Raw genomic sequence first — 27,446 nt, forward strand, 5'->3', positions numbered from 1 at the left:
CTAAGGACAGTCAGCGTCCGGAAAAAACGTTCTATTTGCATAAGTTTGTATTACTTTGCCATGTTTATTATAGTATTGTTCTCCCATTTCACCTTCTAAATTACCGTCACTGTTTGGATTTTCTCCAGCACCAGCAGACACTTGACCTTTAGATGCTTTTACTTTTGTGCTATCGTCACGTTTTCTGCCACATTTTCCAAACAAGGTTAGAAAAACTGGAAGAAAAACTAGCCCATGCAGCATTCCAAACGTAATAACGAGGAATATGATCTTAAAAAATGTTCTAAAGATGTAACTTGCTGATGCGGATAGAGCGATGACCCCAAGAATGGTGGACAGAGCACCCTGCACTATAGGATAACCAAGAGAGTGTAAAGCATCGGTCATCCTCTCATTGACTGTGGACTTCTGGCTAGACACATAGGCATATGAAATGTGTGCTGAGAAGTCAACAGAGAACCCAATGCAGATAACAAGGTTGATCATAGAGATGGCATCTAAGTTCACATCCCAGAAAGCCATAAAGCCGGTTACACCAACTATAATAGAAGCTATGGTGAAAGTCACCCACAGGGAACATAGAGGATTTGGAATTAGCAGTATTGAGACCACAAACATGGCAGCTGCAGCAACTGCAATATTCTGGATGGTGTTCTGGATTATTACAGCATATTGGTCAAGGTATATGAAGGCTGGATGGTATACAAGGACTGGGATGTCACAGTTGATCACTGTGCTCCGGACATGGTTTAGCATGTCTTTCTCAGCCACTGCAGAAGTAACATTCACAGTCTGGATGAAGAAACGAGAGGCTCGTATAGACCCTGAATAAATGTCCACATCCTGTTCATAATCATGAGCTAATGTAAATAGTTGTGACAAGTTTCCAATAAAATTATTTTTATCATTAATGTCAAATTTAAAATAATTAGCAATGCCATCGTATATATCCAACCAGGACTCTGAGAGGGACTCACTAACATAGGAGCTACCTTTAAGTGACTCTGTGCACTTATCAATTTTAAGACGTACATCTGGATCCCAGTATGAAATCTCTTCTCTAACAACAACCATAACTCTGGGACCATACTCTGAAAAATATAACTCTTCATTGTCATAGAAGGAACGAACATATGAGCTGTCAGTAGCCAAATTCCGTAGGTCGATTCCTTCCTTCACTTGGAAACAGCCATATATACTGCTGGCCAGATATCCACCATACAGACCCAGCACCAAGCACTTGATCCACTTGTTTGTGATGAATGGACCATATTGCTCATGGAAAAAATCAGTAACTGGATGGTCACTCTCTTTACCAGTGATCTGGCTGTATTTTCCCCCAACACAGCACACGTTATATGAACATGAACGATGATCATCTGTTTGGTCCTTTACCGTTCTACAAATCAGCCAATGCCTATTACTCTCTTCCCGTCTACCATTCAGGGCTAAAAATGCCCCAAAGAAAGTGATATTATACAAGAAACAGAATAATAGGGAAGTTCCAGCATAAATGCAAAATGACTTCACTGATTGAAATGGCGTCATAATTCCTATGTAGAAAGCTAGAACATCTGTAAGAGTTGTGATTGTTATCGAGACTGCGGCTTCAGTGTATGTCTCAGCCATTCTTTCTTCCACTTTACTCTTTACTTTAGTTTGTTGCCAGCTGGAAATCATAATGAACATGTCATCCACTCCAACGCCTGGAACACAGAGCAAACATTCAGTATATATTATTACTTCTAACATATTTCAGCACAATAATTCTAATAGTGTGAAAGCTTTGGGATAAATAATTAGAAATTCTTGTGACTCCTGCTGGGATATAAAGGGTAATTTCCTTATCCTTGTGGGCACTCTGAACAATACTTTGTGCACTATTGCTAATACAAGGTATGCTCCTAACCAAGATCAACATACTTTTTTTTACCCAGAAAGATACTATTCTTTATCGTAAATGACAGGGCCATCTTATTTTGTCAGGGGACTTTAATGCGGTCCTTAACTCCAATCTAGGAAGATCCACCTTGGGGACCCCCAATACCAGCAAAGAAGAGGTATGCAATTCCAAGGCTCTCCTTTATTTCATAAAGTCCCAACTTCTTTATGACTCCTGGCGGGTACAAGAACCCCTAACTCAGGATTATACGTTCTTTTTCCCAGTGCATAACTCTTACTCCCGCTTTGGCATAATTCACTCAGCCATGACCTGGCCCTCCACCTTGAGACTGTTCAGGTCTACCCCTTGATCTTGTCTAACCATGCCCCTATCTCTGTTGATTTTTTGTGTTTCTGGGACCGCCCACACCCCTTGACATGGCGTTTAAATGACATCCTCCTCCACAACCAAGATTCTCTTCTTACAGACTATTTCCAGTTACATTTCTTTCCTGACACCTCCCAATCCACTCTTTGGGTAGCTCATAAGGCTGTCCTGGTGGGACACCTGATTAGCATGGCCTCCAAAGCAAAGAGCAATTTTTTGACCCATACTACCTCTATTCAGCTCCAACTACTAGAGGCCCAACATAAACAATCTCCTGCCCCTTCTCTTTTAAAGGAGCTTACTACTGTCGGAAACTCCCTTGGCCTCCTGTTTTCCCAGCACATTGCTAAACACCTTAAATGGTTACACCAGACTTTATATGAAAAAGGTGATACGGCAGATAAGATACTGGCTTCCATGCTTCATTCAGTGAGAATTCATAAAAATATCTCATGATCAAAAACTATGCGAGTCACCTCCTCCATGACCCTGACCCTGCAGCCATTTGCTCTGAATTTCAAAACTACTATGGCAGACTATATAACTTACAATCCACTTCGTACCCTCCCTCTACCTCACCTACTACTGCAGCGATCCAAAACTTCCTCGCTGCCGCTTATCTCCCTAAACTGTCTCGTGAGGCAATGGTCAGCTTGAGTAAAGAGATCTCGGTGGAAGAAACTGAAGCATCTATTAAGCAACAAAAATCTGGCAAAGCTCCTGGGCCTGGTGGCTTTACTGCAGCATATTATAAGAAATTTGGAGACCTCCTAGTTCCCCACCTGCACTCCATTTTCAATAATATTCTACAGGGGGGTCCTTTCCTCTGGATATGCTTGAGGCATGAATTATTGTGATTCTTAAAGAAGACAAAGACCCGACTGTCTGCGCTAGCTATACGCCTATCTCCCTGATTACCTACTGAAGATGTTAAACTCTATGCGAAAATCTTGGCCACTCAATTTGGTCCTCCCTTAATTGATCCACTATGACGAGGTTGGTTTTATACCAGGATGACAGGCACAGAACAACACCCGCAGGATGGTAGATTTGATCCATATTATAAACTCCAGGAAATCCCCAGGTATCATTCTCTCTCTTGATGCTGAAAAAGCATTTGATAGGATCTCCAGAAGTTTTATGTCTCATACTCTGCAGTGCTTCGGGCTCTCGGGGGACTTCCTGTCAGGTGTCATGGTGCTTTATTCTTTCTGTTAAAGTTTCTATTAAAGGAATCCTACCTGATTACTTTTGTATCTCCAATGGCACCAGACAGGGATGCCCCCTTTCTCCCTTGATCTCTGCCTTGATAATTGAGCCTCTAGCCTGCCTTATCTGTCTTGATCCTAATATCCAAGGTGTGCAGGTCGGGAACATCTCCTCTAAAATTGCTCTCTTTGCAGATGACATTCTCCTCATGCTTACTCAGTCCAAGATTTCTTTGCCCAATCTTTACACTCACCTGGACAGTTATGGTGCTCTTTCCTTATACATCATTTATTACTCTAAATCGGAGGACATACTTCTTCATGTCCCCCATCAGGATTCCGAATCCCTCAAGTCATTCTATAATATTAAATGGCAGCACAAGAAAAGAAATACCTTGGGATTATCATTTTTATGACCTCTCACTATGACTTATTGTACCAAGAAAACTTCCCCCATCTTTTCTTCGTGCAGACCTGATCTCTTGGAAACGACTTATCATTTTGTGGCTGGGCAGAATCATTGCCATCAAAATGAACATTCTTCCCGAATGGATTTATTTGTTCAAGAGCCTCCCTGTAGCTGTTCCCAGTGCTCTCCTTCAGAAATTTCAACAGAGCATTACCTACTTTATCTGGAATGGTAAAACACCAAGAATGTCCTCCGCTGTTCTTAAATAGCCCATTTCTGACTAGATAGCTTAGATTTTTAAGCACGGATCTGCAGTGTGTATGCCCCTCAGCGATAGCGATGCGCTATCGCCGGTGCAGGATTGAGCCTACTTGCAGGCTCTATCTAGTGGGTTGCTCACTTCACCACTGTGTGAAGTGAGCGCCCCCCCGTTGCTCATCGCCCCCCCGTCTGTCCCCCCATCACGCTGTACTGAGCAGGGGGGGGGGGGGAGATGTGTGCTGAGCGGTCTGTGTTAAGAACGCTCAGCACACATCTCATCCGTCAGTACCCCCCTTTAGGGTTCTTCCAGATTTTAAACTTTACTACTGGGCTACCCACCACTCCCAAATAGCTTCCTCTTACTCTCCCACCGGTACATCCTCATGGCTTGATATTGAAGCAGGAGTACAGGATCCGCAATGAGTCCTGTGATTACTCCAGCCGAAGCACTGCTATCATCGGGCTCACTGGTATTTTTTTACAATTGTTTTTTTATTAAATTCGTCCAGATCGCATTTCCATTATAAGTTAGCAAAATATGATCTGGTTACTAAAAAAAAAAAAGGGAATTAAAGGGTTTGGAACAGTTTTTCCCGAAAACTGCTCCAAAAGCCCTTTAATACAGATGTGATACTTTTTACCGGTGTCTGGTAGACTGGCGGTCATATGACTGGCAGCGATATCCTGATGGAAAAGAACCCGACAGGGGTCCAGTAAGTATGCTTACCTTCCCCACCAACTCCCCTAACCTTAATCCCCCCTTCCCACAGCCCAAACCTAACCCCCTCTCACATAGCCTAACCATCCCTTCCCTGCAGTAATAACCCTAACCCTCCCTGGTCGTGCCTAATCTCCACACCCTCAGCCACGGGTGGCACAGCACCCCTATGGGGTGAAACCCTTGTGCTGTTGCTCTGCTGGAATGGCCCTCAAGCTGGATCAGGTAGGGGCCAGAGGGCAGGCTGTGACAGGTAGGGGGCAGAGGGCTGGCTGTGACAGGTAGGTGGCAGAGGGCTGGCTGTTATAGGTAGACTGCAGGTTGTTATAGGTAGAGTACAGGCTAGAGTACAGGCTCTTCTGAGTCTCCCATGGCCTAGTTGACAGCACAGCAGACTCTAGCATGGGTGACGGGAAGGAGAGGGGTGGGGGGGGGGGCATTTGGGTCCAAAGGGGGAGAGTGAAGGACAAGGGACAGGGGAGCTGAGAGAGAAGAGGGGAAGAACATGTGAAGTGGGAGGTGAGAAGGGCACAGAGCTTGTCCCAGAGGAGGGGGATAACCCACATTAACTAGCCACACACTAGTGGGAACTGGGTGTCCATCCTGACACTGGCCATGAAGACCCTATACCCTGCGACCATGTATATTGACTAGCACCACTCTCAAAGGTTTGGGGGGGGGGATGGGGGAGGACGCGCACTCTTGCACCTATGTGAGCTGTACAGTTCATATAATTGTAAATATACGCATCAGTATATGTAACAACTCCTAATGAAGGTGAGTGTGCCAGCTCCTGACACTGAAGGACATGACTTTCAATCATCTAGTGCTCTCTTCAAATATACTTACCGAGAATAAGAAATGGAGCATTTGCTACAGTGACGACAAAGGGCACTCCACACAGTAACAACAGCCCAAAACTAGAGACAACGGCTAATCCAGAAGAAAGGACTCCGAAAGCAGCAACCCAGAATTTATTTCTCACACAATCAAATCTGTAAAGAATTACACATTAGAGAAATGCAAAAAGTAAAAACATTAAAATCATCAAATGAAACATATTAATCGTATTCTCCAATATACAACATTACCCTTGTCTGACTGTTCCACGCTCTTGTCTTCATTAGACTTGTCTGGGTACCATTTTCCTTCTAGGGGGTTAATTCATGTTTTTCATTATATTTTTTTGGGTAATTGTAATCCATTGTTTATTATTTTATTATGTTTTTTGTATTCTGTTTTTTGATTTTTGTATGTTCTTTTATTTTTTTTAAATTATGTTAATTCATGTGTGTGATTAATTAGTCTATACTAGAACATCAGGGGGCCCTCAAATCTGCTATTGTCCAATGTGTTCCAGCGTGGAACGTGGACTGTCACTTCTGGTATGTGCATCCCATCATGGAGCATGAGCCGGAATTTATGTTTTCTGCGCACCACTGTGGAATGCAAACCGTGTGTCACTGGACCAACAGTGTATTTATAGATTAGATTATCAGAAACTAAAGTTATTTACAGTTGACTATAGCATGATTCCAAACCTCAATCCTCAAGGCACACTAACAGTCCATATGTTTGAGAAATCCATGCTTGAGCAGATGGTTAAATCAAATAACTGATGTACTAATTAAGTCACCTGTGCTAAAGTATGACTATCCTTAAAACCTAGACTGTTAGGGTGCCTTGAGGACCTTGGTTGGAAACCCCAGGGCTATAGTACCAAATTTAACTTGTGTCTCATATCGTTACTTCTTCTGATATCCCTTGCAGACAAAGAGGGAATTAATTTGTTTCTCTCCACGGCCACCATTAGATGGCGCCCAATAGAGCAATTCAATTGTTGCTCCGTTCGTGCACACTGAGCAGCGGGGAGACACATAACATAGTAACATAGTATCTGAGGTCGAAAAAAGACAATTGTCCATCGAGTTCAACCTATTTGTGGTCTCCTATGCATGATGATTTGACTAAAATTTCTGACTGATGCTGCTGTCAGCTGTTGCATTTTATCCCTATTTATAGTAACTATAATGCATGACTATGCACCATACCCCTGGATATCCTTATCCATTAGGAATTTATCTAACCCATTCTTAAAGGTGTTGACAGATTCCGCCATTACAACTCCCTCAGGCAGGGAATTCCAAACACATATTGTCCTTACCGTGAAAAAGCCTTTACGCCGTATTGTGCGGAATCTCCTCTCCTCTAACCTGAGCGAGTGTCCACCAGTCCTCTGTGTTGATCTAACCAAAAACAGGTCCCGCGCAAACTCTGTGTATTGTCCCCTTATATATTTGTAGATGTTGATCATATCCCCTCTTAGTCTCCGCTTTTCCAATGTAAACATGCCTAGTCTTTCAAGCCTTTCCTTGTATTCCATCGTCTCCATGCCCTTAATTAGTTTGGTCGCCCTCCTCTGAACCTTTGATAGCTCCAGGATATCCTTTTTGTAGTACGGTGCCCAGAATTGTACACCGTATTCAAGGTGTGGCCTCACTAGTGATTTATATAACGGGAGTATAATACTCTCGTCCCTAGCATCAATACCCCGTTTTATGCATGCTAATATCTTATTAGCCTTCTTTGCTGCAGTCCTACTTTGGGTACTACTGCTTAGTTTGCTATCTATGAGGACACCTAAGTCCTTTTCCAGTACAGAATCCCCTAATTTTACCCCATATAGTAGGTAGGTGTAATTTTTGTTCTTGTTACCACAGTGCATTACCTTACACTTGTCTGTGTTGAAGCGCATTCTCCATTTGGCTGCCCATGCTTCTAATTTAACTAAGTCGTTCTGAAGAGACTCGGCATCCTCCTCTGTATTTATAGCCTTACACAATTTGGTATCATCTGCAAAAATTGACACCATGCTCTCTAGACCTTCTGTTAGGTCGTTAATGAAAATATTGAACAATAGCGGTCCTAATACTGAGCCTTGCGGCACACCACTTAGCACTTCAGTCCAAGTTGAAAAAGATCCATTAACCACAACGCGCTGCTCCCTATTATCTACCCAGTTTTTGACCAAGTGCATATTGTGCTTCCTATCCCTGATTCTTGTAGCTTGTAGATAAGTCTCATGTGTGGTACAGTATCAAACACTTTAGCAAAGTCTGAAAAGATTACATCCACGTCCTTTCCCTGATCTAGGTTTGCGCTTACTGTTTCATAAAAGCCAAGTAAGTTGGTTTGACAGGATCTGTCCTTCATAAACCCATGTTGGTTCCTTTTAATGACCTTATTGACTTCAAGGAACTTCTGAATACTATCTCTTAGAATACCTTCCAATACTTTCCCCACTATAGATGTAAGACTACCAGCCATGCTGGTGAGCTGAAATGTGTGAAAAGTGTCCCATTAGTTTTGTTGGGTTTAGCTGCTTTATGCTGCTAAACCCAACACTAATGGGTGCAATTGGCATGATAGCGGTCATCAATTGACTTCTCCCCTAATGCTTCATGATTATTGTAGTTATATAGGAGGATAGTTTTTCACTTAATTTATGTTGCTGTATCTGCCTCTGGAGTTGGATTTTAAAAGTAATTTTTGTGACGATGATGGGATCATCAGACATTATCTTTTATGGGAGCAGAAAGTTTTAAACAGGGCACTTCCACTTTTAAAATGAGGCTACCCCCATATTTTTACCTTCTCCGGTGGTGCCGGTAGATGAACTTAAAGTCCTTCCCCCATCATTGTTTTCCTTTTTTTTTTGTGACCACAGAACCCCAGTGGCTACTGCAGGGAGTCTCTACTTGTCATGTGGTCAATTTTACTTGTTGCTTTACTCGTCATTGTGGAGGACCAGTGGAGCTGTACCTCCAGAGTTTGGGTGTATAAGACAAGCCCCACTATTCCTCAGCAGTGAAGGGGTTAAATGAGAAGACTGGAGGATGGACACAATTTGCCATTTACTTTTGGTCCATTGAATAAATGGTTAATGTTTAAAACAATATAAAATGCAAATATAAATCTACTGTAAACTTTTTATTTTTTATTCAAATATTTGTTTTTTTTGCAAATAATTTTTATTGAACGGTTTTCACATATACACAGTACCAATGATGTAACATGTAGCAAGATCACAAACAGGAAGACATGTTTAAGTGTAAATGTTATATCAGAAATAACATGTACACGAGGGCCTGTTTGTAGCCAAAACAGATTTACCCAACAAAAAACACAGATTTTTTTCTCTCTAAGTGTCAACACAGGAATTTACTAAGCACAAATCTCGGCAGTGTTTGGGCTATTCGTAATGGTTTTCACGGCAGAGATCAGAAATACGAATGGATAGACCATCGGTCAAACGCGCCTGTTTGTTCATACAACATGAGAATTTATTATTCATTCGTATTTGGGTGTTTGTCTCTGAATGGTCAATTGCGGTTGTATTTTTTTGTGATTCATTAAAAAAAGCAGCAAAAAAATAGACCTGCTTTTTCCTGGCGTGTTTGAATAGTCATGCACGGATCAGTGAGATCCGTGCATGCTTATCTGTGGGAATGGGTCTGTTTAGATTAAAAATGTAAAAAAAAAATTGCGTGGGGTCCCCCCTCCTATGCGTAACCAGGTGTAAGGAGAGGGCAGTCCCACCAGATACTGTATGCAAAGGAGTACCTACTGCTGTCATACATCTCCAGCAAGTGTTAGGAACCCCAGGGTACATTTTAGCCAACAGGTCAGGACAACGATACCATCTTGAGAGTATCTTGTAGTGTGTTTCCACCACTAACATGTTTCAGGAGGAAGTGAATGTATTGTGGAATATTTCCGGCCAATCATCTTCTCTCATTAAACCATTTAAATCCCTCTCCCAATCCCCCATGAATTTAGGTCTAGAAGGAAAAGCCTGATCTATTATTAGTTTATAGATGGCAGAAAGAGCGTGAGGTGAATAGAGCTGGGAGATTGGCTGAACACCTAGGAGTGGCAGTCAAACGTAGTGTCATCAGGAAATGCTTAATCTACAAGTACCTCCATATCTCCTGACTGGGTATATACCAGTTGGCTTGGACAATTGGAAACCTCAAAATACCAGTCAAATCCAAAAGCTGGTCAACCCTGCGGATACCTTTAAGATGCCAAATCTGAAATGATGAATCAGAGGTACCCGGAGGGAAGGTGGGATTCCCAAACAATGGCATAAGCGGGGAAGGGGAGGGAGAGAGATGAGGTTGAGCTTGCAGACACCACCAGCATGCAAATGTCGGGCCAACTAGAGGGTGAAAATTGGAAGCCAGGGAACTCCAGGACGCAAGGAAGGGAATGAGTTAATTTCAATATCTACCCACTTCTTTCTGTCCACCCCGTGCCTCCATTCCATTACTGTCGTGAGAAGGACAGCTTGGTGGTAGGAGTCGAAACAATATGTCATGCTTAAACCTTGGTTTATGACCTGCCCAGACATAGTCCATGTGCGAGGTATATCAACAGGCAAAGTCTGGAGGAGGTAAAGCACTCTAGGCAATACGTTAATTTTGATGACTCTGATCCGCCACACCCAAGTAATCCTCTTGATACCCCAGGCAGAGAGGTCAGATTGAAGCTTGGTTAACAGTGGAGGAAAATTAGAGGAAAAGGCTTATTAAATATCTCTATTCAAGGTGACCCCAAGATATTTAATCAGCGTGGGAGAAAGAAGAAATAGATTGGAGCCCCCGTAAACTAGTCTGATCCAGTGTGAGATTCAGAGCCACAGATTTGGACAAATTAACCTTAAAGTTAGAAAGGGCTCCAAAATGTCTAAACTCCAAGAGGAGATTAGGAATCGACGCAGAGGGATTAGATACAATAGCTAATAAATCATCAGCGAATAGAGCAAGCTTATATACCCTATCCCAGGCATGTCCAAACAGTGGCCCTCCAGCTGTTGAGAAACTACACATCCCAGCATGCCCTGACACAGCTATAGCATTCTCTGACAGCAAAACTGTGTCAGGGCATGCTGGGATATGTAGTTTCACAACAGCTGGAGGGCCGCAGTTTGGACATGCCTGCCCTATCCCCTACCTTTATCCCCTGTATGCTAACATTTTGCCAAATGGCCCTCGCCAGGACCTCCATACAGAGAACAAATATCAATGGTGATAAGGGGCAGCCCTGGCGAGTGCAATTCAAAATTTGGATCGGGTCTGAAAGTTCCCCATTGATATGCACGCAGGCCGAAGGATTGTCATAGAAGGTACGGATTCTCTGAAGTCCCACCTGTCCCAAGCCCAGATGTTACAGTACTCCCATGAGGAAATCCCAATCTGCCCTGTCGTATGCCTTCTCTGTATCTGTGGAGAGTAGAATAGTTGGAGTAATATGCCCCGAGGCTTAAATGTATCAGATTCAAAACTTTAGTCGCGACCAGGGACAAACCCCACCTGGTCTGTATGAATTAAGTTTGGAAGGAGCAATTTAACGCGGTTAGCTATTAGCTTAGCAAACAGCTTCACATCAACATTCAACAAGGAGATGGGCCTATAACTGGAACATTGGGCCGAGTTCTTACCCTCCTTGGGGACAGTGCTGCAAGTATGGCGGTACAGGGCAGTACGGAGTACCTGTAAGAAAATCCCAGCAGGTACACCGTACCAGCGGGCCGCCACCTTGTAGACACCCGGTGTTTGAGAGAGGAGAGTGCAGCATGCGCCTCTCCTCTCTTGCCTGCGAGTCCCCTGAGTCCAGCAGCGGCGTGCACTGAGCTGGTTCGTGAGCCAATCAGAGCTCGCAAACCGGCAGCCAATCAGGAGCTGCTGCTGCAGTACCGCAAGCCCTTATTTGCTCATGGACCGGTGCCAAATCAGGAGACCGGACTGAGGGCAGGAGAGGAGCAGGAGGAGCACAGCATGCGCTCTCCTCTCCCCAGCAGCAGGCCAGCAGCAGAAGATAGTGCGAGCCCCAGGCAGCAGCAACAACGGTTGCACTCCTGGGGCATATCTGCCACTGGAGGCATATGTGTATCTGGCACTGTGGGGGCATATCTGTCACTGTGGGGGCATATCTGGCACACTGGGGGCATATGTGTATCTTGCTGGCACTGTGGAGGCATGTATATCTGGCACTCTGGGGGCATGTGTATCTGGCACTGTGGGGGCATATCTGGCACTCTGAGGGCATATGTGTATCTGGCACTGTGGGGGCATATCTGGCACTATGGGGGCATGTGTATCTGGCACTGTGGGGGCATGTATATCTGGCACTGTGGGGGCATGTATATCTGGCACTCTGGGGGCATGTGTATCCTGCACTGTGGGGGCATATCTGGCACTCTGGGGGCATATGTGTATCTGGCACTGTGGGGACATTTGTATCTGGCACTGTGGGGGCATGTGTATCTGGCACTGTGGGGCATATCTGGCACTGTAGGGCCATATGTGTATCTGACACTCTGGGGCAATGTGTATCTGACACTCTGGGACAATGTTTATCTGGCACTGTGGAGGCATATATGGCACTACTGGGGGCATTTGTGTATCTAGCACCATGGGGCATTTGTGCATCTGGCACCGTGGGGCATTTGTGCATCTGGCACTGTAAGAGCATATCTGGCATGGTGGGGGCATATTTGGCACTGTGGGGGCATATGTGTATCTGGCACTATTTGTGTCATAAGTGTATCTGGTACCCCCATATGTGTATCTCACCCCCATTTTCATTGGCCACGCTCCACGTGGCAATTAGCCACACCCATTTTTTGTCACACGTGCCTTTGGCGCATGAACACATTACCTACTGTATAAGACATTTTTTCTACTTGCACCACTGCTTAGGGATAACGGAAATATGAGCTACCAGGGATTGGGGGGAAAAGGGGGATTGATCCAATACCTGATTGAATGCACGGAGCAACAAAGGGGAAAGAACGTCACAGAACATCTTGTAAATATCTGGGTCTGGACTTTTACCATTAGGGGAAGATTTTATGGCCTCCTCCAGTTCCAGAAAAAGGAGCCTCTAAAGCCTCCACCTCCACTGACGTAAGCGAAGATAAATCAGTCTTTCTTAGATACTCTATAATAGAGGCCCGTCTTGACAAATAAGCCCCCTTCTCCTTCTGGTCTCAAAGGCTGTATAATTGGGAATAGAAAAGATGAAAAGCCGTTGCTATATCCCTATTGGTGTTACAAGTAGACCCATTTTGCGATTTAATTTCAGCAACAAATGAGGCTGCATGTTGAGCCTGCAATGCCCTCGCCAACATTTTGCCCGGCTTATTCCCCCAGAGGAAATAATTACTTCGACATTTTCGAGCGTCCAATTTAATTTTCTCAGACATGAGAGAATCAAGCTCCTTACAATTATCCAAGAGAGACTGAAGGGTGTCCACAGATAGAGAAGATTTATGGAGGAGCTTGAGAGAGTGTATTTTCTGTATCAGGGTTTTGCGAGCTGCCAAATGATACTTTTTCAAATATGCACCCAATTGAATAAGTTTACCTCTCAGTACGCACCAGACCGTTACTTTGGAAATATCAGGTGTATCATTAGTGAGTATGAGTATATAATCAGCTATCGCCTCTGTAACCTGCTGCTCACAATAAGAATCCTGAAGGAGCAGTTCATTCAGTCTCAAAACATAGGACAGTGAATTTGAGGAGGGTAGAAGGACACATAAAGAGACTGGAGCATGGTCTGTCCAGGTGATATGGCCTATAGTAGATGCAGAAACTAAGTGCAAGAACCTGTGAGAAATAAAAAGGTAGTAGAGCTTGGTGTAAACATTGTGAGAGTGGGAGTAGAAGGTGTAGTCTCTCGTAGAGGGATGTTGGATACGCCAAGCGTCAATCAACTGATGACTATGAAGGGTTTTACGCACCCTCCGGTGTAACTTGTCCGAGTATCTCGGAGAGGAATTAGAAGTATCCAAACAAGGGTCTAATGACCAGTTAAAATCCCCCCCATACACCACAACACGCACCACACGAGACTGGGCTAAAGTGAGTACCTTATCTAAAAATGTGGGCTGAGCCTTATTGGGTACATAGACATTTATGAAGGTGAAATCCCGATTGGAAATTCTGCAATTGAGCAATAGGGCTCTGCCCGGAATCAAGTGGCAGCATGTAACATCAGTGACAGCAACATGACGTGCAAACAAAATGGCAACACCCAAAGTTTTGCCTACAGAGTTGTTAGTAAAGTAACTATTAGGGAAGTCCCTATTCCTGAGAGAAGGGGCTACTCCCTCCTTAAAGTGGGTTTCTTGAAGGAAAGCTACATCGGCCTAAAATATTATTTCATGTAAAGTGTTTTAATACATTTTAAAATGACCATATCAGAATAATACAATAATCTTTGAGATCTACTGTACCTAAACATATCCCTAGAGCAGTGGCTCTTAGATGTGTGCCCAGGCATCCTGGAGTGCCGTGAGGCTCTTGCAGCGGTTCCTATGGTTGGTGGTCTAGGACCAAATCAAATTATTTATTGTCAAAGTAATAGGCAAATCCACTGCTAGAGGCTGCCAATCATCAAACATGTGGACAATCAGAAGCTCAGCTGTACACCACCACATAACTGAGGCCAGGAGCGTAAGTAGAACTTTGTGAGCCCCATAGCAAAATCTTGGAAGGACGGATGAGAGGGGGCATAGATGGACAGACATGCCCGGACCCTCTACTTATACAAGGTGCAGAGGATGCAGCTGTTATGGGACTTGGTGGGTTGGGGGGCCCTGAAGGCAATCCCACTGCATCCTCTAAAATGTATTATTATTTAATATTATTTTTTTCCTTAATTTTTTTTCATTTTTACTTACTGCTGCCAAGCCGGGTTTGGGGCCCGGCAGTGTATCTACTGATAGGGAGGAGGGAGGCAAAGCCGCTTGTTGTAGAGAATTCGGAAGCACAATCAGTGCGTGTCCACCGTGCTGCCCTGGTGCCGCTTCTGCAGGATTCGGTAGAACAAGTGGCTCTGCTTCCTTCCTCCCTACCAGTAAATACACTTCTAAGCCCCGAACCCGGCGCGGCAACGGTAATTAAAAATAAAAAAGAAGAAAAAAAGTTTTTTTAGAGGAAAGCCTTTGACGCACCCGACCCCCCTCCCCCCCCCCCTCATCCACCCAAAGCCTCCGGTGCCCATAGCAGCTGCATCCCCTGCACCCTCTATAGTTGTGCCACTTACTGAACCTTAGGATGACAAGTAGGCACAATTTGATTCATTTAAAAAAAAATTCCAAAATTTTTTTCTCCAAACTTTTATTCTAGGGGTGCTGTGAAAAAAATGCTGATACACTAGGATGCCGTGATTCAAGAAAGTTTGGGAACCACTGCCCTAGAGGTTAAATATTATTTATTAAGCATGTAAATTATGATGATAATAACAATATAGTAATAATAACTATTATGTTTATGAAGCAAAATAATCTTACCTAACACATGAAACAATAGAAAAGAAGATGGTGATGAAGTATGTAATGGAAAAAAGCGGAATCACAGTTTTTGTTATGCCTTCAAATTCCTGCTGCCGAGATACTGATGTGAAATAGGATATCTGGTGTAGAATAGACGAAATAGAAGAAGAACAGGAGTGATTGTATGATTTACCTGAGAACACATCAATAATAGTCAAGTATGTTTTGTAAGGGTTATAAGTCAAAACATCATGCTTTTTTGTTTGTTTATATATCACTTTATAAAACACTCATTGGCCCAGATTTATCAAGCCTTGGAGAGTGCTAAATTGCACAGTGATAAAGTATGAAGCAACCCGCTCCTAACTTCCATGTTACAGGCTGTGTTTGAAAAATGACAGGAGCTGATTGGCTGGAACTTTATCACCATGCAGTTTATCACTCTCCAAGGCTTGGTAAATATGGGTCATTGTCTCTTATTACAGTTTATTTTGTCTTTGTAATTTAGGAGCTAATCACTTTTCAGCTCTGACTTATAGTAACAGGCTGATCAGGAGCATTATTAAGAGAGGAGGAGATCCGTGTGCAGACTTTGGGGGTCATTCCGAGTTGATCGCTAGCTACCGTTGTTCGCAGAGCAGTGATCAGGCAAAAAATCAGCACTTGTGCGCATGCGTATGATGCGCAGTGTGCATGCGCAACGTACTTTCATAAAAAACGATGCAGTTTCATACAAGGTCTAGCGACGCTTTTCAGTCGCACTGCTGATCGTTGAGTGATTGACAGGAAGTGGGTGTTTCTGGGTGGTAACTGACCATTTTCGGGGAGTGTGTGAAAAAACGCAGGCGTGCCAGAGACAAACGCAGGAGTGGCTGGGGAAACGGGGGAGTGGCTGGCCAAACGCAGGGCGTGTTTGTGACTTCAAAACAGGAACTAAATAGTCTGCAGTGATCGCTAGCTAGGAGTAGGTCTGCAGCTACTCTGAAACTGCACAATTTTGTTTTTGTACCAGCGCTGCGATCCTTTCGTTCGCACTTCTGCTAAGCTAAGATACACTCCCAGTAGGCGGCGGCATAGCGTTTGCACGGCTGCTAAAATCAGCTAGCGAGTGATCAACTCGGAATGAGGGCCTTTGTCCAGGTCCCCTCTTCTCTAGGCAGCTGTATAGTAGACTCTGAGCACTAAGAGACCAGGATCCATAGTGAACCCTGTGATTACGCTGTCTGAAGATGGCGGAATTATCACAGGGCTTGCTGCAGTGTTTTTTTACATTTTATTTTTTTAGTAAATTTGGTCAGATCGCATTTCCCATTATAAGTATGGGAAATGTGATCTGGTTACTAAAAAAAAGTGAATTCAAGGGTTTGGAGCAGTTTAAACTGCTCCAAAAGCCTTTTAATACATTCAGGTGATGCTAAAATAATGTGAAAAGGGTGTGAAAACACCCTTTTTCACATTATTCTTATAACAAAAAGGTTAATAAATATGCCCGATAGGGGCTTATTCATCAAGTGTTTTTTTTTAAATTATGTAGATTCTGCAGTTCCTGCATAACTTGAGTAGTGCTGCAGATTGCAATTATACGATCTGACCCCTATGCATCAAACTCCAGAAAGTGATGTTTTTCTCAGTTTTGTCCCGTTAGTCCACACGAAGAGAGTATTGACTGCATAGGAGAGAAAAGAGTTAAACATCTGGGGAGGGGTGGACCTAGCTGTAAGGAAAGTACAGCCTTTTTTAAGGGGAGGGCTTGATATATATAGGGAAGGCGAAGCCATTTTAAGTCTCTTGGTGATTTGGTTTGGTGAGTGCTGCAGTGCAAGCAAAAATTTTTGTTTTTCCTTGGCTTTTGCTGTACACATAGGTTATTCATAGTCCATCTGTGGTGATTCCCCTCTCCAGAGAACCCCTCACTATTTATACCCTCTCACCTGGCTTGCCTGCTAACATGTCTGCTAGGCCCCGGCGCGTGCTAAGGGCCCCGACTCGGTTCAGCGGCTCGGACGTCCGAGCGGGCCCTGAGGCGGCGGTGGGCGGCCTGAGGGACGGGGCTCCGTCCCCTAGGGCCTCTACACTCACGGCCGCAGGCAGCGCGGACGGGGGCCGGGCGGGCTCGCCGCCGGGGGCCGGGATGGGCACTTCGGCTGGACGAGGACGGCGTGGGGGACCGGTGGTCCTTTCAGGCCACCCGAGGATCAGCGGGCGGCGGCCGTCCCCTCCGGGGGCCGCCGTACCCGGGAGCAGGTCGGGCGCCCGCGGGCGCGCGTGCGCGCTGCGGTGAGCGCCCGGGAGCGGCAGACAGTGACTCTCCTTCCTCGCCGCGGCCGAGTGTTCGTGCCGGGCGGGGGGAGAGGACAGGTGCGGGAGCAGGCGGTCGCCGCGCGGGGCCTATGCAGGAGCCTCGCGCGGCGGCCGAAGAGGCAGATCAATGCGGGAGATCGTTGGCGGGAGGACGTGGGACGCGCGCCCACGCTCGTTCCGGACGCCGCGGGCCGCGCACGTGCGCGCGCAGCGGGGCCAAATACACACAGATCACCCGCTTCTTCTCCCCGGATGCCGGTAGACGGCAGGGGGAGGGAGCACATGAGGGGGGTGCAGCGTATGCCTCAAGTAGGCAACGCTGGGCGCATGGAGAGGGCAGTAGGAAGAGGGGGTACAGCATCAGCGGCAAGGGATGGCCGGGGCCAGCGGGCGGGTGCGCCCTCCGCGGGCCAGGTGACACGCGGGGGAGCACGCGCGGGGAGGCAGCAGGTCCCCATGAATACCGCGGGGCACAGCGGGACCCGCGGCAGGAAGGGAGACAGGGAGTGGGTCAGCGGCCGCAGGGCCGCGGCACGGGCTGCTGAGCCCGACAGTGGGTCCTCCGCAGGACCAGGGGATTTTTCTGCTTCCCCGGAGAGGGAAGAAGTAGACTCAGAATTTGAGAGTGGTGGGGCTGTCCGGGGTGCACTTGCCTTCGGTTTAGAGCACGAGGAGCAGGGTCCCCGGGGCGCGTCAGGCGGTCGGTGGGCGCGGGCTCGCGCCCAACCAAGGACCGGCCGTCCATCGGGCGGCGTTTCCGCGGGTCGCGCCGCACGGGTTCCCCCTGGGGCCATGGCGTCGGCGCTGGCCACGGTGGTGGAGGCTCTGGGGCCGTTAGCAGCAGTGGCCTCCCCTAGGGCAAGGACGGAGGTTGGCCAGTCTGCGGGACGCAGGGGGTCTGGCGATCGAAGGGCATCAGCGGCGCAGCGAGTAGCACGGGCCTGCCGAGAGCTGGGGGCCGCCGCGGCGGAGCTGGAGCTAGGGCCAGAACGGGAGCAGCGGGGGCGCACAGTCACTGCGCATTCCGCACGGGGTGCCCGGCGTGCGCCGCAAGCGCGGGCCGGGCCCTCTTCTGTTTTGTCTTCCACAGAGGGCCGAAGTGAAAGAGATTGGGCGGATTTCGTGGCGGACGATGATTGGACGGAAGAAAACGAAGGATCCGGGTCGGAGAGGTCGATGGCATCCGGTGAGTTGGTACAGTCTATATCAGTTTCCACCACGAGCTCGAGTTCGCGAAGCTCTTCGTCCTCCTCGTCCTCCTCTTCTTTAGCGTCGCAGGCGTCCGACGCGGATAGTACTGCTAGGGCAAGGAGGGAGGCCGAGAAACTTGCCAAAAGGGCGGCAAAGCAGCAGAAGAGGCGCAAGCGACGCAGGCGAATGAGTGTAGAGGAGCGTAGGGCAAAGAAGCGGCGCGATCTGCCGGGGGTAGTGCGCTGCGAGTACACCGCAGTTATGAGGGGGCTGCGAGATAGCTGCCGCAAGAAGATACGTAGGGGTGACTTCGTGGACTTATTCGTCTTGACTAGGGCCATGAAGAGGGACTACAAAGCGGCGGCCGCTAAGACGGGCATGGGGACAGAAGCTTTCCGGTCTTTTGATAATTGGCTGGCCGGTTTCTGGGTGTTTGCGGCATGCTATTTGGAGGATAGGCCGGAAGAACACATGAATATTATCCGGTACCTGCATCTCGTGCATGACATGCAGCGCACGTCCGCGGGCTCGGAATGGCGGCAGTATGACCAAGAGTTTCGGGAGAAACAGGATGGGCTGCGGGTCATGGATTTTGGTTTCAAAGATGTGGAGGTCTGGCTCAAAGTGACCCGGGCATCACAACAAGAGGCGGAGCCCCAGAAACAGGGAACAGGTGTGCGTCGCGCGGGGTCATCAGCCCAGGGGGCGGTCGCGGACGGAGGAATTGCCAGGACAGGCGGATTGGCCGCTCGCGGGGGCGGGCGGTCCGCTACTCGGGGGAAATGCTTCGCGTTTAACAGCGGAACATGTTCCTATGGCAAGCAGTGTCGGTTTCGTCACTCCTGCCAGCATTGTGGAGGAGCCCACCCAGCCTCCTCTTGTTTTAAAGGGGGGCGACAGGGAAACAGGGGAAAGCAGGCTTACTCGAAGCAGGCCGCGAGCGGGACCGCTCAGCAGAGCCCCAACGCCAGTTAAGTTGGAAACGATGGGCAAATGGTTGGATATGTATCCAAATAGAACGGATGCAAAGTTTTGTTAGAAGGTTTTAAGTTTGGTTTTCGCTTGCCTGTTGCAAGCGAGGTATCAGTGCGGGCACAGAGAAACCTCCAGTCTGCACGGGCATTGCCGACTGTCCTGCGGGAGAAAGTAGATAAGGAGGTCAGGTTGGGCAGGATGGAGGGGCCTTTTAGATCACCCCCGGTGGATGACTTGGTCATCTCCCCGGTCGGGGTGGTTCCGAAGAAGACCTCGGGCGCTTTTCGGCTCATACAGCATCTGTCTTACCCGCCAGGGGCGTCAGTCAACGACGCAATACCACCGGCTTATTGCTCGGTGGTGTATCAGTCATTTGACGAGGCGCTAGAGATGGTCCGCAGCTACGGGAGCGGGGCCCTCATGGCTAAGATCGATGTTGAGTCAGCCTTTAGATTATTGCCATTGCATCCTGACTCATTCCGTTTCATGGGTTTCCGGATTGGGACGGAGTATTTCATCGACAAATGTCTGCCGATGGGATGTTCCGTTTCATGCTCATTTTTCGAACGCTTTAGCACTTTTCTTCATTGGTGTGTGGAGTCGACGTCAGGCGGCCACGGGGTTGCACATTACCTCGACGATTTCCTATGCGCGGGTCCGGCGAACGACACAAGGTGCGCCGATTTGTTGTTTAGCACCCAGGCTCTCTTTTATCACTTCGGTGTTCCTGTAGCCGGGGACAAAACGGAGGGTCTGGACTCCTGTTTATCGTTCTTGGGGATTGAAATTGACACAGTGGCGGGGGAGTGTCGCTTGCCTCAGGACAAAGTGTCGAAGCTCCGCGAAACCATTTGCCGGTTCAAAGGCTCGCGTAAGGTCACGCTGCGTCAGGCGCAGTCCTTGCTGGGCATGCTTAACTTCGCTTGTCGGGTAATTCCGATGGGCAGGGTTTTCTGCCGGAAGCTCGAAAGGGCAACGGCAGGGTGTGCCAGGCCTCATCATTTCGTTCGATTGTCCTCTGAATTAAAAAGGGATCTGGCCGTATGGGCTTCGTTCCTGGAGGATTTCAACGGGGTGAACATATGGCAAGCGCCAGCCGTAGACAGCGACCGGTTGCAGCTGTTTACCGATGCCGCAGGTGCCTACGGATTTGGTTGTTTTTTGGAGGGATCGTGGTGTGTGGCATCTTGGCCGGAAAGCTGGCATAGTGAGGGTCTTACAAGAGATCTGTTGCTACTGGAGCTTTTTCCCATTATGGTAGCTCTGGAAGTTTGGGGCGACCGGTTGGCTAATCGCAGCATAGTGTTTAGATGCGACAATCTGGGCGTAGTGCATGCGATTAATAACCAGAGGGCGAAATCGCTAGTGGTTCTGAGGGTGCTCGGGCAGTTGCTTCTGACATGCTTGCGTAGGAATCTATGGTTCCGGGCGCAGCATGTTCCCGGTTTGGAAAACGAAATCGCAGATGCATTGTCGCGGGGACAGTGGGAGAGGTTTTGGGTTTTGGCACCCGAGGCCGAAGAGCAGGGTTTTCACTGTCCTGATTATGTTTGGCAGGTGATCGGGCCGGACTGGAAGGTCTAGCGTTGCGGTCAGTAGCGCCGGCCACGCTCAAGGCGTACGGACAAGCGTGGAGCGAGTGGGAGGAGTTTGTCCAGGGTCGTCAGCATCAAGGTAAGAGCAAGCATCGGCTGATGCTTTCTTTTATGTGGCAGCTCTACGTTTCCGGTAGGTCACGAGCGGTGGTGTCCCGGTACTTGGCTGGCGTCTCATTCTTCTGCAAGCTGCGAGGCGTCCCGGATGTAACGAAAAGCGAGGTTCTACGGAAGGCTATGAAAGGGTGGGCGCGAGTTGCGCCGACGCCGCCAGATAGGAGGCGGCCCATCGATGCGGCTTTGTTGCCGGCCGTCATCGAGGCGGGGGGGCGAGTAGCGTCGTCCAGGTTTGAGGCGCTTTTGTTCCGTTTAGCCTTCTCGATGGCTTACCACGGGGCTTTTCGAGTTTCTGAGTTGGTAGCGCCTTCCAAGAGGTCGGAATCGCGCATGCTGGTCGGGGACGTGGTAGTGGGTGAGAGGTCCTTGCTGTGCAGATTGCGGCGCTCCAAGACGGATCAAGTGGGGAGAGGGCGCTGGGTTACGATGGTTCCAGCGCTAGAAGAAAGCGTTTGCCCAGTGGGTCTGGCAATGCAATATGTGGTAGTGCGACCCGCTAAGGAGGGGTCATGGCTATTGCATTATGACGGGCTGCCAGTCACAAAATACCAGTTCCGGTGGATGCTGGGTCGCTGTCTGACGGGCTTGGGCCTCTCGCCTGCTGCTTTTGGTACCCATTCCTTTCGGATAGGCGCGGCGACGTCGGCAGCTGCGGCGGGTTTCTCCAGAACTGAGATCCAGGCGGTGGGGCGATGGAAGTCGTCCAGTTACAGGCGATATATTCGCCCCGTCACGTGAGAGGGCGCCCGGCGCTTGGGGCATTGTTAAATTGCAATTCGTTATGCTGTTTCAGTTCTGTGTTTTATGGAGTTGTGCGTTTGTTAATGTTTGTTCCCCCTTTTTTATCCTACTCAGGGATTAGCTACTCGCCGTTGCCGGCATGAGTCGGCAGCGGGGGTCTGGAGTTATTTGCGATTTTTTGCCTGACTTGACGGACTGAATTCTAATCTATAATTCGGCTAATTTGGTCTAATCAGAGTCCCTCAGCAGGTCTTTACGTTTCACCTCCAGCTGAGTTATTACATGTGTTTCCCATTTTATACCCCCCCCCCCCTGTTTTTATTTCGTTTAATTTTATTTGATCTTCCCCCTTTTGTGTCTTTAACTTGCACTTCTAAATTGGCAACGAAGTATGGTGCAGTCGGCTAGGCCGTGACTGCTGCAATAGCGAGTCCTAAAGTTTTCTTTTTTGGCAGATCCTTCAGTATAAACAATGAATAAGCCTCTTAGTAATCAATTCTACCCCTCTTTTTCCCTTCAGGATGGTTGGAAGACAATTTGACCATTTGGGTGGTTGGCCACTCTTACATTTACTGGGCGGCCAGGTTTGTGGCCTCGGAAGGGTCGCAGGCATTGTTTGGAATACAGGGTGTCAGATGGCTTGGCTGGCGCGGAATGATGTGGGGTGAGCTGAAGAGTAGGTTAGTGAGTCAGGCCAGCAAGCATGGAGTCCCTAAAGTTTTGGTTGTCCATCTAGGTGGCAACGACTTGGGGAAGAGGACATCCTTGGAGCTGCGGTGGGCCATGATACAGGATCTGGCAAGTGTGACCGCGCAATGGACCAATTGTGTGTTGGTTTTTTCCATGATGGTGCCGAGATTGTGTTGGAGGGGTGTGGCGGATGGTCGCCGGATTGATGAGGCCCGGAAAAAGGTGAACGGAGCAGTGGCAAAGTGGGTGCTGTCCCACGGTGGGAGGGTGGTTCGCCACCCGAGGATACGGTTCAGAGACAGCCACCTTTTCCGGCGCGATGGAGTACATCTATCCGATGAGGGGATGATGTTTTTTCTGGAGGATCTGGGTTTCGCTTTGCAGGAGTTAGGGTAGGTTTATGGTGGCGGTGCGAAAGACTTTGGGGATGAGTCTTTCGCTGTTGGCGGAAAAGAACGGCAGTTTCGTATGGTAGAGAAAACTGTAGTGTTTTACAGTTGGTTTGTGGTTTAGGTGCACTCACCTCCATCGACTTATGGCCGCTTGACCACCCGTCCGGGAAGGCAGCGGCAGGGCACCCAGGAGCGGTGGGTAGTCACTGTGGGGGTTGAGTTGTCACCTATTACCGGTTTATGGTAAGCTTTTAGTAAATTTATAGGATTGAGTTATTTAAGTTTAATTTAGATTAAGTGAGCCGTTCTTTTGGGCCGCCACCATATGCCAGCTGGAGCGGCATATTAAATTAATCTCTTCTATTACAGGTTTCCTAATGGTTAGGGACAAATAAATAGCTAGCAATTTTCTGCCAAATTCAAGTCTCAGTGTCGTTATTTCTGGTTATGGTTATGAATGCTTTACTTTCAAAGAAAGGGGTCCACCAAATATCACTAAGATGTTTAGAAGAGAGTATTGACTGCATAGGAGAGAAAAGAGTTAAACATCTGGGGAGGGGTGGACCTAGCTGTAAGGAAAGTACAGCCTTTTTTAAGGGGAGGGCTTGATATATATAGGGAAGGCGAAGCCATTTTAAGTCTCTTGGTGATTTGGTTTCCCACCCTCCCGCCCTGGTAGTTGGAAATTGTGGCACGTGGTGCTTTGGCTCTAAGTTGTTGGCTGTTTTTGTTGGCTATTTATTGGCGGAAAAGAACGGCAGTTTCGTATGGTAGAGAAAACTGTAGTGTTTTACAGTTGGTTTGTGGTTTAGGTGCACTCACCTCCATCGACTTATGGCCGCTTGACCACCCGTCCGGGAAGGCAGCGGCAGGGCACCCAGGAGCGGTGGGTAGTCACTGTGGGGGTTGAGTTGTCACCTATTACCGGTTTATGGTAAGCTTTTAGTAAATTTATAGGATTGAGTTATTTAAGTTTAATTTAGATTAAGTGAGCCGTTCTTTTGGGCCGCCACCATATGCCAGCTGGAGCGGCATATTAAATTAATCTCTTCTATTACAGGTTTCCTAATGGTTAGGGACAAATAAATAGCTAGCAATTTTCTGCCAAATTCAAGTCTCAGTGTCGTTATTTCTGGTTATGGTTATGAATGCTTTACTTTCAAAGAAAGGGGTCCACCAAATATCACTAAGATGTTTAAAACTTCAGATGGGGTAAACCACTATTGGCCGAATTCAATTAGCCGTGTGGATGACTAATTAGCCACTTAGAAGATTTTAATTATTTTTCATTGGCCAATGAATGACATGTCATTTTTGGGGTGAAAAAGTGTAAAATTATAGAAATTGGGGTACAAAATATGGGACAGGTATATTGGGGTGCTTTGACCCAAATATATACTTATACGCATTTTTATGTACCCCACATTTAATTTTAGCATTTATTTTGCTGGGGAAAAAAAATAGCTTTCTATAATTTTTTTTACATTTAAAATAAATAAATAATGCATATAACAGCCATTTGACCCTATTTAAGTACCAGAAAAAAGTTTATAATAACCAATAATAAACTTTTATACAGTTATTCAATGTTAGTTTAGCTTTTTGGGTGGTATGGATAGATTTACTAATTTTTCAATTCCCGTTTGCGCAAATTTGCTATTGAATACGGCGAATAGGGTGCTGGAGTGTTCACACCCGTGAAAAAGGAAGACTGATTGATTTCGGCCCTATCAGTCTCCAGAGGGATACAAGCAGGAAAAACATCTTCCGATTCAAACGTGAAATACTCCAAAATGCTGGGAAAGTAACTTGCAGGGACGGCGGTTATCACTACTGCTGTCACTGCAAACAAGGGCGTAGCTACCATAGGTGCAGGCAGTGCAGCTGCTATGGGGCCCAGAGCTGAGAGGGGCCCATCTTCCCTGTCAAAGTTACATATGTTATATACAGTTTTCACCATTGGGTGGTACGTAGGGGTCCTTTCAAACTCTTTCCTTGGGGCCTGCAATATATCTAGGTCTGCCCCTTGACCTGCTCATTGTAGTGTGATATAAAATGAACTGGAGGACATTTTAATGTTATATAATATGAACTGGGGCACTGTAATGAGGCACAATATGAATGGGGAGCACTGTATATCATAATGTGAATTGGGGGTACTGTGCGGCATAATGTGTACTGGCAGCTCTGAAATGTGACATAGGGTGAACTTAAGCACTGCTGTGATTCATAAAAGAAACTATGGCGCTACTATGGGGCATAACATTAAATAAGGCTCTACTATGGTTCAGAAAATGAACTAGGGCATTATTTATTATAGGGCATAACATGAACAACTGCTGCAGAGAAGTGTCTCTCTGGAAGCATTGGGATAGGGGTCCCTTCAAAATGTTGCTATGGGGCCCACAAAGTTCTTGCTACGCCCCTGACTGCAATGTTAACTTTAGTACGTAGCAGGGATAATTTCAAACAGAATTTAGATATCCGTTGGGATACTGATTACTAATACATAGGCCACTGAATGATAGTTTATAAATAAATCCAAGGGCGTAGCTACCATAGGTGCAGGCTGTGGAGCTGCTATGGGGCCCAGAGCTGAGAGGGGTCCACCTTCCCTGTCAAAGTTACATGTGTTATATACATCTTATACCACTGGGGGGTACGTGGGGGTCCTTTCAAACTCTTTCCTTGGGGCCTGCAATATATCTGTTTATGCCCCTGGACATGCTCATTGCAGTGTGGTATAAAATGAACTGGAGGGCATTTTAATGTTATATAATATGAACTAGGGCACTGTAATGAGGCACAATATGAACGGGGAGCACTATATATCATAATGTGAATTGGGGGTACTGTGCGGCATAATGTGTACTGGCAGCTCTGAATTGTGACACAGGGTGAACTTAGGCACAACTGCAATTCATAAAAGAAACTAGGGCACTACTATGGGGCATAACATTAACAACTGCTGCAGAGAAGTGACTCTCTAGAAGCATTGGGACAGGGGGCCCTTCAAAATGTTGCTATGGGGCCCACAAAGTTCTGGCAACGCCCCTGAATAATTCTAATATTTTAGTAGCAATACTGATCTTTTGTATGCAATTTTTCTGTTAGCTTGTATGATATGAGTATAGCCTTACTTCTGTGGTTGCAGATGAAGCAACATAATTGTTGGGCCAAGCTGCGCGTTCATGAAATACAGTATAGTAAATAGGATACTAACATCTTTTAGAATGCCACGGACAGTAAAGTAATACATGCAATTTAGACATGTACTTAATAAAGGGTATTTATTAAAGAAATGTGTGCACCACTAAAAATATAGATTTTTATTTGAAAGACACCTCACCTACGCATATTTTAAAATATGCCCGAAAAACAACTTTGCAGTAAGACATTACTGTAAAAAAATAAAAAATAATTTATATATATATATATATATATATATATATATAGAGAGAGAGAGAGAGATAAAACCTACCTGTATATGTCTGAGTTGTAATGTGTCTATATCCTGCGAGATGGATTGGAGAAAGTGCTGGAACCATTGCCGGCTGTTGTCGTGGTCCTGCTCATTGTCCTCTCTCAGGTAATACACTAACCTGATTGCCTGGGCTTTCTGCACAGTGTTGTCTGTGTTCAGTGTCACCCCACCCAGGTATGTACCAAGGAATGTTCTACGCTGAAACATGGGGTAAGTTATATTAATTGTCTCTATGAGACTGGCGTCACCTTGCACTGCGGATAGGAGTGGATTGGCAGCAACACATCTTTGCCCCGGTATTTCTGCACACAGCTGCTGGAAATTGAGACTGACATCAGCACCAGGTTGTGTCATGGTGATGTTCAGGTTCTGCACCATCTCATCCAGCCTCAGCAGCTCTGTGAATGTGTCTGTAGTCAGGACATTATCGGACACACTGACAGCAATGAGGGAGGCAAATGATCCTTCTGTATACAGTCGCTGTGCAGAAAACTGGCCTGAGTCATTGGTTGGAAAATGCACCTTGACAAATTCTCGTTCAGATTTAGCTGGACCTCCGAGTGGTGTGAAGTGGTCTTCTATGTCATTAGCTTCTCTCTGGGGTAAAAAGTAAAAGCCAGCTCCTAGCCCAGCAGATACAACAAGAGGAATGACTAGGAACCACCAGGGGTACCTTGCCACCAGCGTTCCAAGCCCGCAGAATGCGCGCGAGAGAGGTTTCTGTATACAGTCTGTCTTACACCGAGACAT

General features: G+C 46.8%; 1 protein-coding gene across 1 annotated transcript; it reads right to left on the reverse strand.

Annotated features, from left to right (window-relative positions):
* On the reverse strand, positions 1-27,446 carry LOC134929564 (patched domain-containing protein 3-like). Its single transcript, XM_063925156.1, has 4 exons — positions 26,694-27,446; positions 15,229-15,350; positions 5,715-5,860; positions 1-1,706 (listed from the first exon to the last, which is right to left on the reverse strand). Exons 1-4 carry the CDS (start codon positions 27,444-27,446, stop codon positions 1-3), a joined length of 2,727 nt encoding a protein of 908 aa, XP_063781226.1.

Source organism: Pseudophryne corroboree, chromosome 5, assembly GCF_028390025.1.
Source record: "Pseudophryne corroboree isolate aPseCor3 chromosome 5, aPseCor3.hap2, whole genome shotgun sequence".
NCBI lineage: Eukaryota > Metazoa > Chordata > Amphibia > Anura > Myobatrachidae > Pseudophryne > Pseudophryne corroboree.

What these genes read in the sequence shown, in the direction of transcription:
- LOC134929564 (XM_063925156.1), bottom strand. Translation starts at nt 27,446, where the DNA reads ATGTCTCGGTGTAAGACAGACTGTATACAGAAACCTCTCTCGCGCGCA. An exon ending in TACAACTCAGACATATACAG is followed by an intron (nt 15,351 to 26,693) that starts GTAGGTTTTATC and finishes ATTCTACACCAG; the next exon opens with ATATCCTATTTCACATCAGT. An exon ending in TCTATTGTTTCATGTGTTAG is followed by an intron (nt 5,861 to 15,228) that starts GTAAGATTATTT and finishes AATTCTTTACAG; the next exon opens with ATTTGATTGTGTGAGAAATA.